Source organism: Idiotropiscis lumnitzeri, chromosome 13 (genome assembly GCF_059441095.1).
Source record: "Idiotropiscis lumnitzeri isolate Australia: NSW breed Sydney's pygmy pipehorse chromosome 13, RoL_Ilum_1.0, whole genome shotgun sequence".
In the NCBI taxonomy this organism is placed as follows: domain Eukaryota; kingdom Metazoa; phylum Chordata; class Actinopteri; order Syngnathiformes; family Syngnathidae; genus Idiotropiscis; species Idiotropiscis lumnitzeri.
The window spans coordinates 1,931,719-1,947,223 of record NC_142403.1 but is presented as its reverse complement, the minus strand read 5'-3'; the positions used below and the strand labels follow the sequence as shown (position 1 = coordinate 1,947,223).

Here is a 15,505-nt window from a genome sequence, read left to right as displayed (position 1 = left end):
TAACTGCCACGCACGCCGGCCGGAGCTCTGGTATGGTCCGAACCGCGCGAAACATCGCCCCCGATAGTGCCGGGGGGAACGTGCTCTTCTTCGCCCACGCTCTTCTTCGGCACACGCCGGCCGTCTAACCGCTCCAGCGCCCCGTCGTGCCGCTCGGCGTAACTACAATGCCCCCGAATATTTTTTAGACCCGCGAAGCACTGAACCCGCGAAAGGTGAACCGCGAAGTAGCGGTTATATATATATATATATATATATATATATATATATATATATATATATATATATATATATATATATATATATATATATATATATATTATAATATATATATATATATATTATAATATATAAATATATATATATATATATTATAATATATATATATATATATATTATAATATATATATATATATATTATAATATATATATATATTATAATATATATATTATAATATATATATATATATATATATATATATATACACAAAAAGTGCTGTAAAGTGCTTAATTTTTTTAACCAACTAATCACAAAAAAATTCCATGATTAATTGCAATTAATCAAATTTTTTAACTACTAATTTTTGCAAAGTTTGCAACAGATATTTACTAGAATAATATCTTGGAATTGATGCCAAATCACCAAATACAAAGTACATTTAATTCAAAGACTGTTGTAATAGCTTTCTTTGATTCTCTAATACGATCTAAATGGAGACATCTTTACAGGCATTTTTCTTCAAAACATTTTTCAAAACTGCCTACAAGCGCCACACTCCAGTAGTATGGGTTTGCAAGGCCCAGTGGTAACTTGAACGTGGTGACGGAGAAGGCGGAAGCAGTCCCGCTCACCTGTGATTACTGGACTTCTCTCAGTCACCACAACTAACTCGGTGTGACAGCCCGCTGGCCTTACGCTGAAGGTGATGAACGTGTTTTGTGATTGGATATTCACTTGTGACGGGGCAGCGCTATACGGAATCAACACACCTGGATGTCGTAACTGGCGACTGTTCAAAAATATATAATTGCTTTTTTAAACCACAAATTCCAAAGGAGGGAAACGCGTGGATTTAATTGCAGATAGTCTTGCAAGGCCATTTTCAAGTCGGACCTTTTACGAGAAGCTAGGTCGTCCAACACCCACTCAGTACTCTGTAAGTGTCTTTCTGAGTATTATTTGTCCAGCCGTGGTGTCAAAAATGATTAAATGATAGTATTATGAGGAGTATTTATTCAAGTTGGATTCAGTAGGTCTTCACTGAAGGCCCACGTGTGAAATGTGAAATGCACGGCCCGCCACTGATAGATAGATAGATGTGTATATATAGATATAAGTGCTGTCAAGGGATTACATTTTCAAAATTCTGTAATTAATTGCGATTAATTGCATTTTTTCTACTATTTTTCGTGAAGCTTTTAACAGGTATTCACTTGAATAATATATTGTAATTATTGTAAAATCACCAAATATGAAAGTGCATTTTAAATCAAAGATTGTTCTAATAACTTTATTTGATTTTTGAATATGATTTAAATGGAGTCATCTTCACAGGAAACAATTCTCAAAACGTATACAATACATTTAGTTATAATATATTTATATATATTATCATTATTATTATTATTATATGCATAAATGCACCAATCCCACTGAGAGCCTGTTGTAATGGAAAACCAACGGAAGCCGTGTCCAGGCATAGTGGAGTGGTGAGGGTCGGTTGCGGCTAATGGAAAAAGCGGCTGATTTGACTTGTATTTAATGGATTAAGGGTTAGGATTATGATTTTTTTTTTTTTTTTTAGACAAACACAAAACAGAATCGGTTCACTTGAACCATGTAGTGTTAACACAGTTTTGAAAGTAACTCACCTATTGTTGGACTGCATGTCTCTTCTAGAGTTTGTTGGGATACAGAGAGGACAAATGGAAGTCCCTCTTCCCATTTCTTCCTGTCTCCACCTGAAGGTGGGCGATCATCTGGAGAAATTGTAGCTGCAAGAAGTAGATCAAGAAAAGGAAATAAAATACACATTTATTTAAACTCATGTTAAAACAGAAGCACCAAGGTTTGGTCAGTTAAAAGGCAGCAACATCTTAAAATGAACGCAAACAAAGATCATTAAGTGAACATTCAAATATTTGAACATGTATTAATCTAATTAAATCCTAAATTATATTTACACACTGCTCTATATTATGTTACACAACATGAAAGAACCTTTACATAGGAACTAATATGAAAATGAAAAACTGATTTTTTTAACTCACTGGATGCAGTAGGACAGAACTCCGAGTTTGGCTGATCAGTAGGAAGTACAGGCAGTTCTGCTGGATCCCACTTCTTTCGTTCTTCAATGGAAGAAAGGGTCTGTGTGTCAAGCAGTTTCTGTTGGGAAGCAAGATTTTCCTCTTTTGATGCAGAGGGTGTTGACCCCGAAACTTCATCCACAGGGCTCTGAGCTTTAAGATTCTGATTAAGTCTGCTTAATATCTGTTTCTTCTCACTCTAACATAGGGAAACATATGCAATGTTAACTCTCAAAACACAAATTTGTAAAAAAATTATCATCATACACAAACACACCTGAATTACTATGACATCATCTTTGCCAGGTGGGTTCGGTCTTAATGGAGTATTCTACAAAACAAAGTGCAAATATGAACAAAACATCACAAAAGCAATAGTTTGCTGTGTTGTGTGATATTTATACTAACCGCTCCAACATTCTTCAGTGCAACGGTCATGGATATATCAGAAGTGGGGGGTGCAGAATCTGGCAAGACTGACGTTTTGACAGTTGCGGGTTGAGAGGTAGTTGATACGGCTGCCATGCAAACGCAGTCTTCCTGAGCTGCAATCTTCCACAAGTCACAGATGTACCAACATTAGACTGTGGTTTTACATAATAGACAGATGTCCATCTCCAAGCCATGGCACAGAATGTGAGATGGAAACAGTGAAAGTACATACATGGTCATCCCATGCCTTCTTTTCTCTCTCATTAGCTTCTCGTCGCTTCTTTTCTAGTTGCTCTTTCAGTAAAGCAGCACGGGCATTAGCTTGGGCCTGGAATGTACATATGAAAAAAAGTAGTCATCGTATTTTTAAGACTGTAGCTAAAACAGTCTCTCACTAGGTCCGAAGGTTCCGGCGCCGCGCGAGTGGCTGCCTATTTACAGCAGTGTGGTCCACTATTGAGCCTTTTTCGTGTGTTTTTTCCCTTTACCCTGTTTTATTTTATTTTACATCATCGCAGCAATGGACATCCAACTTGCGGTGGTTTTACTGCTCTTGGGGGCAGTTTTTTGCAGGATCGTGTCCGGAGACGAAACTCTTGAGTTACGGATCGATCGTGTACACAAGAGATCAGATGTTAGCACTCCGTGCTAAGCCCGCGTCGGCTCCCGGAGCGAGACCCGATATTCCCCGTGAACTGAGGAGGAAGAGACGGGGATGTCGTGCGGGGGCTAACGCCAGGCAAGGAGGAGACGATACCACCCCGTCCTCCCGTCCGTCATTATGGGGGAATGTTAGATCCCTTCCCAATAAAATGGACGAGCTAACGGCGCTAACTCGGCACGTGAGGAATTTCCGGGAGGCTAAGCTTGCTGATGTTCACGAAGTCGCGGCTAACAGATCTAACGCCAGACGCCGTCGTGGAATTGGACGGCTTCCAAATCCTACGTGCGGACAGGACACTGGAGAGCGGTAAGAGGAAAGGAGGAGGGCTGGCTGTGTTTGTTAATGATAGATGGTGTTACCCTGGGCACATCACTGTTAAGGATCAACTTTGCAGTCAGGACATTGAGCTGATAGCCGTTATCATCCGTCCGTACTATTTACCGCGAGAGTTTAGTCGTGATCGCGGTGGTGGCGTACGTGCCACCCTCTGCTAACAGTGAGACAGCCTGTGACGTACTGACTGCAGCTGTGAGCAGGCTACAAACACAGCACCCAAATGCCCTGCTCCTCATCTCTGGTGACTTCAACCATGCTTCTCCTTCATCATCTCTGCCTTCATTCACACAAAATGTAACCTGCCACACCAGATACAATAAAATATCGGAACTTTTCTATGCCAACACCAAGGAGGCGTACACATCACTGCCCCTCCCCCCGCTGGGCAAAGCTGATCACAACTTATTGCTCTCCTGCCTGTATACAAACCCCTGGTCCGCAGGCAGCCAGCTGTGACACGCACAGTTCAGAGATGGTCTGGAGAAGCCGAGGAAGCCTTAAAAGACTGTTTCAACACAACTGTGTGGGAGGTATTCAGCGAAGCCCAAGGGAGGACATTAATGGTTTAACAGACACATTACAGACTATATTAATTTCTGCATGGAGAACACCATTCCCACCAGGACAGTAAGATGTTTCTCCAATAACAAACCCTGGATCACACCGGACATTAAAGCTCTCCTGAAGGAGAAAAAGTGGGCTTTTGTGTCAAGCGACAAGGAGGAGCTGAAGAGAGTGCAATGTCAGCTGAGAAGGAGGATCAGAGAGGGGAAATAGTCCTACAGGATGCGGATGGAGGAACAACTGCAGCGGAACAATGCCAGGGATGTCTGGAGGGGCCTGAAGACCATCTCAGGCCACAGACATCCAGGTAAGACCCAGAAGGGGGGGGGGGCTTCAGTGGGCAAATGAGTTGAACCTATTTTTCAATAGGTTTGATCAAATGCCTGCCCCCGCTCAATCTCCCCTGCTGCAGCCCCACCAACCCCTCCTGCCGCTGCGAACGAGACTCTCTCTCCTCTCTTCTCTCCCCCTCTCTCTCTCCTCTCTCTCTCCACAGGCTCCAGTTCCCAGCCACATCAGACAACCACCACTTCCTCCTACTCAGCCTTGTTCCTCACAACATCTCAGGTGAAGGAAACAGCTGAGGAAGATGAAGGCGAGGAAGGCAGCAGGTCCAGATGGGATTAGCTCCCAGCTCCTCAAATCCTGCGCAGACCAGCTGTGTGGAATCGTCCAGCACATGTTCAACCTGGCCAGAGTCCCCCAGCTGTGGAAAACATCCTGCCTGGTTCCGGTTCCAAAGGCCCCCCATTCGAAGGAGCTCAACAACTTCAGACCAGTGGCGCTGACATCTCATTTGATGAAGACCCTGGAGAGACTGGTCCTCGTCCATCTGCGCCCCCTGGTCAGCTCCTCAATGGACCCACTCCAGTTCGCATACCAGCCTGGCATCAGTGTGGATGATCTACCTGCTCCACACTTCACTCTCCCACCTGGAGAAGGCGGGGGGCACGGTGAGGATCATGTTCTTTGATTTCTCCAGTGCTTTCAACACCATCCAGCCCACCCTATAGGGAGACAAGCTGAAGCAGGCGGGAGTGGCCCACCACCTCATCACATGGATCCACGACTACCTCACAAACCGGCCACAGTACGTGAGAACACAGGACTGTGTGTCTGACGTGCTCCTCTGCAGCATGGGAGCGCCACAGGGAACTGTTCTGGCTCCCTTCCTGTTCACCCTCTACACCCCGAACTACAAATACAATTCATCCACCTGTCACCTGCAGAAGTTCTCTGATGACTTTGCGATTGTTGGCCTCATCACTGACGGAGACGATTGGTAGTACAGAGGGGTTACACAGGGTTTTGTGGACTCGTGTCAGCAGAACCGCCTTCAAATCAACGCTGGGAAATCCATAGAGCTGGTGGTGGATTTCCGCAAGCGTCGGCACTCTCCACCTGCACCAGTGAATATCCAGGGAACAGACGTTGAGAGGGTCTCAACTTACAAGTACCTGGGTGTTCATCTGAACAATAAACTGGACTGGAGCGACAACACAGACGCTCTCTATAGGAAGGGTCAGAGCAGACTCTTTCTACTCAGGAGGCTGAGGTCCTTTGGCGTTCGGGGGACACTCCTCAGGAACTTCTATGACTCTGTTTCCCCGGTCATTTTCTATGGAGTGGTTTCCTGGGCAGGAGGCATCTCGGGCCGGAACAAAAAGAGACTGGACAAACTAGTGAGGAGGGCCAGCTCTGTCCTGGGCTGCTCCCTGGACTCTGTGGACTCAGTGGGGGGAGGGAGGATGACGTTGAAACTGTCATCAATGCTGGACAACCCAGCACACCCACTCAATGACACTCTTAGAACACTCCACAGCTCCTTCAGTGATAGACTGTTACACCCTCGCTGTACGAAAGAGAGATTTCGCCGCTCCTTCTTGCCGACTGCTGTCAGACTTTTTGACAAGAACATTAGGTCAGGCCTACAAACGGGCGGGCATTAGTGCAATTGTGCCGTCCTAGGATGCAATACACACTACTACTGTGCTTTATCCAATGCTGTACTTAAATAGTGACCAATGCTGTATTTTGTTTACCATTGCAGTACTCCTATCATTACAGTATTTTAATCATTGGAGTATTTTCTATCCTTGCAGTACTTTTACCATTACAGTAATTTTATCATTGCAGTATTTTCTATCATTACAGTATTTGTTTTATCATTGCAGTACTTTAACCATTACAGTACTTTTACCTTGCAGTATTTTTATCACTGCAGTTTTTTATATCATTGCAGTATTTTTATCATTGCAGTACTTTTACCATTACAGTAATTTTATCATTGCAGTATTTTCTATCATTGCAGTATTTTTTTTATCATTGCAGTACTTCTACCATTACAGTACTTTTATCATTGCAGTATTTTTAATCATTGCAGTATTTTCAATCATTCAGTATTTTTTATCATTGCAGCGTTTTTATGTATTTCCCCTTTGTACCATGGACAGGCATTAGGAGCGTTTCCTTACACTTGTATATGTTGTGGGATGAAAGTGTGTATATACATGGGGATTTGTGTATAAACGTTTATACTGTGTATATTTGCATGCTTTTTATGAATGTCTGCTGCTAATGTTATACATTAACGGCTGCATTAAGCCGCCACCTCTGTGTGATCTATATCTTTGTTGCTATAACCTATAACCTCAAATTTCCCCATTGTGGGACTATTAAAGGGCATCTTTATTATCTTTATCTTATCTTCTTCTGCACTTGAAAAAAAATCTAGTCTTTGGAAAATAAACACTGCACTTAAATTATCCATAAAATTTTAACTGATTTTTTAAATAATATTGTTGATTCGAAAATCTAGTCTCAAAGTGCCACAAATTGGCCCTTTTGTTACCGATCAAATTAATTGTAATCTCTTATTTTCTTTCAAACACTCCAAGCAAACTCACTTTAAAAGCCACGATCTTCTTCCTCCTCAGTTCAGCCTCCTCAGATGACTCCTGACTGTCTGAACCATCACTATCATACTGAAACAAAGAAATTAGGTTAAAATATTTTAAAAGCTTAACAGCTCTAATTGACAGTCGAACATAAAATGTCTAAATAATTCACATACCTTTTCTCCCCTAAGTCTTGCTTTGATCTGCTGTCGCTCATTGAAATTCTGCAAGCGGATTTGCCTGAGTCTTGTCAAGTATTCCTGACAACATATGCAAATTATTACGGGGATACAGAATGAATAATTGAATGTAAAAAATTGCACATCTATTGAATGGTTCTTAGTATGAAAGCAAAAAAAACGTTTTATTAAATAAGGTCAACAGCCAAACAGCCAAAATGTAAAAAGTGTAAATATGCAAGTTCATAGCAAAACAGCCCTATTGCGCAACTGAAACCAGAACAAGAACATAACACAATCGGTCATAACCGGACAAAAAGAAAGACAAAAACATGATTGAATTTATTTTTGGGATAAACCCATGAAACAGAATATAAAATGTGTAAGAATAATTATGCAAGCATCTCAGTTGCTTGGTTGAAATATTGGTGAGTCACAGGTATGATAGTGAGGACACAAAATGGAAGACAAGCCATGCCAGATGTGTTGGGTGGTAGCTATATAATGATTATTTTGCCTCATGCTCCTACCTCCTCCTCTTTGTTGACTTTGGGCCTTGTAAACCGAGCTGAACCAACTTGGCCTCCATAGATTGCTGCCCCGTATTGCTGAGTACATCGTTTACCCTTCAATTCAACCAAAAATTAAGCTGACATCCTTTTAATTTGTGTCAGAATACTTGAATTTGGAGACTTGTTAACGGATATCAATGATTTTTATTTTAAACTGTGATGCAAGAAATAATTACTGAGAGTAATCAGCTCTTGCTATTTTTCTACCAGCTTTCAGCATATTGTAGCACATCTTTGGATTTCAAAAGCTGGCATGTTGTAGCTTGACCAATTTTATCACTTTTTTTCTCCACACCTAGGAGCAAAGTACAAACTCCAATTCCAATGAATTTGGGCTGTTGTGTAAAACGTAAATAAAAACAAAAGACAATTTGCCATTCCTTTTTAACCCACATTCAATTGAATACACTAAGACAAAATATTTAAGGATCAAACTGATGAACATTACTGTAGTTTTGTTTCTATTCTCTTATTTTGAATTTGATGCACGCAACACATTCCAAAGAAATCTGGGACATAGTAACTAAACACTGGGGAAATTGACAGAAGCGCAAAAAACACAGGCTTCCCCAGGTGAACAGATTGACTGGGTATGAACAAAAAGGTTGTTCAAGAGCAAGTATGAGGTATCACTTTGTGAAAAAGTGCATGGGCAAAAAGTCCAACAGATTAAGAGCAAAATTTATCAATGTACAATTGCAAGACATTTAGCGAATTCATCATCTCTGAACCACAATAATATGAAAAAAGATTCTGAGAATCTAGAGAAATCCCCCCAGCAAGGCTGAAAACCAACATTTGAATGTGTGTGGTCTTTGATCCCTTAAACTTAATTGAAAAAAGGCATTAACATGTAAATTGCCACATATGATCAGAAACACGCCACAATCTGCATGCGTTACAACAGCGTGGCTTCAATGTGAAAGAGTGCGAGTACTAGACTGACCTACCAGCACTCCAGACGTCTTTTATAAGGTGCAAAATGCGACGATGGAAACTCCGGACTGTTGCGCAACTCACATTTGTACTTCAAGGAAGAATAGGAAGGATTACACCCACAAAGCTTCAACAAATAGTCTCCTCAGTAACCAAATGCTTTTTGAGTGCTGTTAAAAGGAAAGGTGATGTAACACAGTGATGAACATGTCGTGACCCAGGTTTTTTGGGAACATGCTGCAGGCATCAAATCCTCAATGAGTAAATATTGTTTCAATTTAAATTTCAAATTAATTTTAATAATCCTATCTTGTATTCAACAGAATGTAGGTGGAGTAAAGGATTTGTTAATGTATTCTGTTTTTAGTTACATTTTACATGTCGTCCCAACTTCATTGGAATTGGGGTTTTGTAGATTTGTTCACATTTGAAGCCATAGTAAAGTAAACAATACTACAAATTATACAGTCTTATATTTTGGCCTTTTTCTGTGTGCTCCCACATTTCCATGGCTTGTAATACTGTTTTTTTGTGTTACATTAGTAAGAGAGCTGAATATTGGTGGGTTTAGGGGCAGCTTGTTAAAATGCCGATATCCTTGATATCAGAAAGGTTACCTAGTATTTTTTTGCATTAATAGAAAACCAAACTAATATGCATGGTGTCATATTCGGTTGATTATTTCGTATATTTTATATTCAGGGTTAAAAAGATCATCAAACACACGTACCAATTGTCCTTCGGCCCGGACTTTGTTGAGCATAGCTTCTCTTTTACGCTGTAAAAACTCCTCGACCTGATATGCCCGCTCAACAGGAAAATGAGTCTTCCGCCTAAAAATAAAATACGGTAAGCACGAAGCGCAATAGAAATTTGAGTAACGTTGACATGGATTGGATTAGGCTGCGTAATAAACCTGCTCATATGGGTTTGTTTTGAAATGTGCTGTAGTTGCTGTAGTTCTTTTTTGACTGCATCAGGGTTTATGAGTGGGGAAGGTCCATTGGGAAGCACTGGGCCAGCAGCAGATGGCACATTACTTGCAAACAGATGCAACATTGTTAATAAATACTCAACATTATGGTTGATATGTTTTGAAATGTGCTGTATAGAAATTACCGAATAGGAGTGCCTGGCCCAGTTGATCCCTCCCATCTGATTCCGACCTCGTTTGATTGTTGTTTCGCCAATTGGTCAAGAGCAGCATGGTAGTTTTCGTAAGGTTTTCTGCTCATTACGGAGCTTGGGCCAGGACAAACGCCATTAACTGCAGACCTCTTTCCACCACCTAAATAACACTTAGTTTGGAGAACAAAACACAAGGTTCAAACATGCATACATACTTTTCAAAACGCTTCCAATACTGCTTGCATGAGTCATCTGCTGGCATTAGGGCTTACTCCCTCAGCAAAAAAATAAAAAATAAAATAAAAAGCTTCCTCCCACATTGTATTGATAATGAACCAAGATGTCTGTGCAAAAACGCTATGCGTCACACGGACAAATTGCAAAACATAAATACCCTCCTGGTATTGCTCCAAGCACCTCACTGTTTTTTACTGAAAAGATCTTGAATTTCAGGACTGCCGAGATCATACAGGTCTCAGTCACATCAAGTCTGATTCTTTGTCAGAACTCACTCTGGTAGTCAAAAGCCTTGGAGCATCTGACCGTCAAATTTATGGGAAAACTTAATGATGCCATATAGCATTTTTATTGAAACAGGAAGTGGAGTCACTTCATGGGTTTAATTTATTGCAGGTATTTCGGGGGCCTGTTTATTCATCCCCACCAACAGACAGCAAGGAGACACGCTGTGCTTGTTTCTGTTAGCGAAATGTGGGCCAGTGAGTGATGACTGACGGACGAAAATCCAGCTCTGTCAGTGCTTAGCTCGTCATTTTTGGGTACTTTGCCACCAGCCATCTACCATCGTCAAAATGGCAAAAATGCCACAGTATCGACCATGCATCATTAATAACAAATAATACTTAAGAGTACCTTCCTCTCTGGGCTTCCAATAGTTGACATCAAGTCATTTTTCCAGCCTTGCTCCCTGGCATGGTTAATACGACTAATCTGAAATGATAAATTTATAATGACTGGAATGTAAATTGGAATGGAAAAAAAGTACAAATAGGGGTATCAATACATCGAGTGTAAGAGTCATCAAGGTATGACGACATGACTCGATAACGATACATTAATGTTAAGTTTAAATGTTAAAAAACACAATTGTTGCTTGCCACTTGTGAGAAACACATGCCACACAGACACTTGAGGGGACAAAACAGGTGCCGATCAGGTTTAAAGACAAGCATATGGAAGCATTTTAGGTTTTATGAATATGAAAAAGGAAATAAAATTGACAAAACTCACACCATATCTAAGGTGTCTAAAACGAAAATTATGTTAACTGTCACAAAACAATCCTGCTACTGTTGTCCCTCGCTACCCGGAGTTAGAGAAGAAGAATTTTCCGGTTGTTGGTGCTAAGAATAGAATTATCAAAACCTCCCTACCACTCTGACAGGGCAAAACGAATGCTTCTCAACTTTTATCATTAAGGATTTCTGTCAAAAATCAAAAAGAGTGATAGCTTGTCTTTGTACAGTATTAAATTAACTATAGGATGAAAATTATTTGCAAATCACTGCATTGTTTTTATTTACGTTTTACGCAACGCCCCAACTAGCAGTACAATAGGTATAGGGACTGATGACACATATGACACAACTACAAAGCCAACTGCTTCTATAGGTAACAGATTCCAATTTAATAGTGGTAGCTGGTGGCACTCCTGGAAATCAATAGCCAATCAGGCTACTATCCACTGCACCAATTGGTTGGTTGAGTCGGGGATGAGAGCTGCCAATCAAGGAAGAACAGGTGGCGATCTCAAGCACAAACAGAGATTAAGCCCCAGAAAACAGTAATTAAACAGTCCAAAATATCGTGAGCAGTAACATTTATACAGTTAAAATAAAACATGTCAACCCTCTATGCACCGTCACCGTGCCATGGTGGAGGGGTTTGTGTTTCCCGCAGAGCTACAGTGGGATGCAAAAGTACTCATACCCATGAGCAACACTCAATTTCTGGGCACAGAACAACGGAAAAGTGTGTTTCACCAGTTACATGAAGAGGAAATAGCACAAACAAATACAAATCGACATTTACTTTTTTTTTTTACAAGTTATCTACTATAGATAAATCTGCATAAATCTGTATTTGATTGGTGCTAAAGTATTCACACCAAGTCATCATGTCATAGTCAGTACTAGGTCGAAGCTCTATTGGCAGCAATAACAGCTTCTAATTGCTTTGGATAGCCAGCAATGAGTTTTGCGCACCATTGAACGGTTTCGCCTACTCCTCTTTGTAATACCCCTTCAGCGTAGAAAAGTTCCTTGGTGATCGCGGGTGGACGGCAATCTTTAGATTATGCAATAGGTAAAGTTGTCTGGGGCTTTATGCCCTTGGCAGGTTCATCCATGGCAAATAGAATTTAGGTGTAGGGCCAGATTAAGTACGGCTCCCAGACACCCGATGAACAATGCGCTGTATGGCGCTTTCTCTGACCCGGAAGCGGGTCACCGTGGCACACCTTTGGTGCCTGGCTTGGAGGTGGGGCTCGCTGGCGAGCACCTGTTGGCAGGGCCTGCACTCATGCTTTATTATTAGTATTGTGTGTAATTACTTTGCTTGTGACACAAGTATATTTGATTTGGCATTTTATAAACTTACCTCACACTTGGTCTTTAAGACCCGCGTATCGACATTTCTGGTTGGTCAATTCATCTATCACTCAAACGCCAAAGGTGGGGTGGGTGGGTTTAGAAAAACTATATAAAACCGCATTGTCTTGCAATTAGATAATTGCACGAGGCCAAACCTCGATGTCGATTAGATTTTCATTAATCGTGCAGCTCTAGTCGACATACAGTAACTGTTTTTGCAACATAAAATAAGGCAACTTTGACAATCCTGAATTTGACTCTTTTATTACCGGAGTCCTTCTTATCAGTTCATGTGAAATCATTCTGCTCATGTTGGCGATTTCTTAGCTGGAGTTTTTGCTCCCATGAAGTGCACAGAACATTTGCAACTGCTTATCTAGTTTGCAATGCTGTTTGTAGCTCACTGTTGTAAAACCGAACAAAATTGTCAGCGTTAACAGCGGCAAACCAGCTGATTAGCAACAAAATTGATTTCACAAAACTAATTTACCAAATTGCAGATTTACAGGTTACATAAGCAGGCGGGAAATATACTGGAATCTCGAATTTTAGGGGCAAAATGTGAAATTTTTAGGAGCAAACTTGAGCCCTGAATTGGGACTTTTATGAAGTAGCCACGGAGTGAGGATAAAAAAAAAAATCCTGAAGGCGTTCGTTGATAATCGAGATAATCATTAATACAATGATAATCATTGGATACTCGAATCATACAATTTATGAATGATAATCAAATCAAAAGGTGCCTGGGACACACCCCTCGTATTTATACATGTCATGCATTTGGTTTCCACCCACCTTTTCCTTTTCAAACCGCTTCATTTGCTCTGCTTTCAAAAACATCTGAGACAGACACAGACATGTAAACTTTACATTTTACAGCCGTAGTACAACTTTATGTAGCAAGAACCATGTTTATTTGTGTGTGTTCACCTGCTCTCGCTGTTTCTTTTCTTTAGCAATCAGCTCCATCCTTTTTTTTTTTATAACCTCCTGCCATATAGCATAAGGAAAACATTTTTTCGTCAGAAAAAAAAACAAAGAAGGAGAAGAACAACGCTGAGTTTGCAACTCCAAAGTAAAAGTTTGTTACCCAACAACACTAAATCTGAGTGTAAACATATTACACATGCGGTGTACCTGTTTTCGTCTCTCGTCTTCCCCTTGACTTACTCTTCTATGGATGGATGCAGGGACCTGAGCATATAACATGGGCTATCAGAAGATTCCAACAACATATGAGGATGTGAAAACATGAGGAAAATTGGGTCACCAAGCGTGTAGCTCAGGAACCACATCTTACTAACCGGTTTATGTTTAATGGCAGGTTTCCTGTCTGCAGGTTTTTTGGTTACTGACACCTTTCTTGCAATTAAAGGCACTCCGTATTTACATGCTGGTGTGGTAATCTTGGCCGCAGAAGAAGGTATGGCATCATGGGCAGGATGCTTAGCTTAAAACAAGTAAAATAATAATAAAAATAATAATCATAATCTAATGAAACAATCACTGAAAATGCTTAGGACTCAATTTTACAAAATGCACAGTATGACTGACTTCATAATTTCAGTAAATTTAAATTAGGCAAGGGAATTAATTGGGAAGCAATCCAGTATAAGAATATTTTCATGTGGTTTATGTGTGTCTCTAAGTAAGTGATGGGGTTCCACCGTGGACTAGCTAACACCAGTCAATCAGGCGCCACAAATAAATAATAGCTTTATCACGAGTGTAGCAGTGGAAGCGTAGGAGTGTGTGGATGTATTTGTGTGTGTGCATGAGGAAGGGCATATAGCAGCGTTCTCCAATTTTCTTCCCCGTGACAGAGCTGTTCATGGTCCGCCTGATATTTCATGGAAAGGCAACCTCATGTTACATTCCTGCTATGGTGATAACATACAATTGGGGCCAGTAGTTCAAAAAGTACTTCAGCTCAGAAATTTTAAAATGAACGAGTTCAGTTACAATTCTTTTTAATGAAGGTAATTTTTCAAAAAGAATTACACAGTTCATCGTCCACCTGCCCCCCAGTGTTCCTGCGAGCTGTTGTACCCTATGGCATACATACCAGGAAGCCAGGTGCATAAAAATGACTACAGCAGAAATGGGACAATATGGCCTATAATGCACTATTACAAAATTATAATTATAATCATCATCATAAATGATAATGGAACCCAACATACACCAAAAGCAGCTGTTTGCTTACCTACTGACCCCTGATTGGCACCCACTTTATGATGCTTGTGAATAAAGGTATGGTGGAATTCCTGAGCAATGACCTAAATGAAAGAAAAATAAAGCTTTTGGACATGACAACAGTCAATCTTAAATTAATTCTGACTTAATTAGCCGTGCATTTACCTTTGGTGTAAGGAACCTCTGGATCCTGCAAGAGAGGAAAGGTTTGTCTAGTATGGCGCTGACTGAAGGCCTTTCTCTGGGATTGTGTTTAAATAGTTGTGCCAAAAGAGAGCGCAGTTCTTGGGAGTAGTGAACAGACACGGGATGATATGAACCACGGATGATCTTCAGGACTAGGTTCTTCATATTTCCAGCCTCAAACTGAGGAAATGCACATTCAAACCATTGTAAAAATAATTCATACTGCACACTGTATTCCATGTTACCCTCACTCTCTGTGAAATATACATATGGACAAAATTAGGTTTAAGTTTTCTTTTTTTTCCCAGGCACAGCTCTGACAAAGGCTGAAGTGACAACTGAAATTGTCAGTAAAGGAAGAGATTATCTCTATGAAAAAATAAAACTTTAAATTAGAACTAAACAAACAGAAGATGAACGTCAGAGCGCTGATATGTGGACAGAATTGTTGGTACGCCTTTGTCAGTGAAAGAAAACCAGTGGTCACATGAAT

The 15,505-nt window shown here is 40.6% G+C and overlaps 1 protein-coding gene across 5 annotated transcripts in view; it reads right to left on the bottom strand.

The window, feature by feature from the left end:
* The window catches only part of nek1 (NIMA-related kinase 1), a 35,070-nt gene that overhangs the window by 12,115 nt on the left and 7,450 nt on the right, over window positions 1-15,505 (bottom strand). The window contains exons 8-25 of one of the 5 annotated variants that reach the window (XM_088313169.1): window positions 14,992-15,192; window positions 14,837-14,909; window positions 13,935-14,080; window positions 13,768-13,824; window positions 13,561-13,620; window positions 13,426-13,470; window positions 10,892-10,969; window positions 10,010-10,188; window positions 9,807-9,929; window positions 9,621-9,723; window positions 7,913-8,008; window positions 7,380-7,463; window positions 7,213-7,290; window positions 2,975-3,070; window positions 2,719-2,862; window positions 2,588-2,641; window positions 2,272-2,509; window positions 1,873-1,995 (exon numbers count right to left, since the gene is read on the bottom strand). In XM_088313169.1, the coding sequence (XP_088169295.1) occupies window positions 1,873-1,995; window positions 2,272-2,509; window positions 2,588-2,641; window positions 2,719-2,862; window positions 2,975-3,070; window positions 7,213-7,290; window positions 7,380-7,463; window positions 7,913-8,008; window positions 9,621-9,723; window positions 9,807-9,929; window positions 10,010-10,188; window positions 10,892-10,969; window positions 13,426-13,470; window positions 13,561-13,620; window positions 13,768-13,824; window positions 13,935-14,080; window positions 14,837-14,909; window positions 14,992-15,192 (1,978 nt within the window). The remainder of the gene's footprint in view (window positions 1-1,872; window positions 1,996-2,271; window positions 2,510-2,587; window positions 2,642-2,718; window positions 2,863-2,974; window positions 3,071-7,212; window positions 7,291-7,379; window positions 7,464-7,912; window positions 8,009-9,620; window positions 9,724-9,806; window positions 9,930-10,009; window positions 10,189-10,891; window positions 10,970-13,425; window positions 13,471-13,560; window positions 13,621-13,767; window positions 13,825-13,934; window positions 14,081-14,836; window positions 14,910-14,991; window positions 15,193-15,505) is intronic. The other 4 variants (XM_088313174.1, XM_088313173.1, XM_088313171.1 and 1 more) reach the window with 4 other exon arrangements.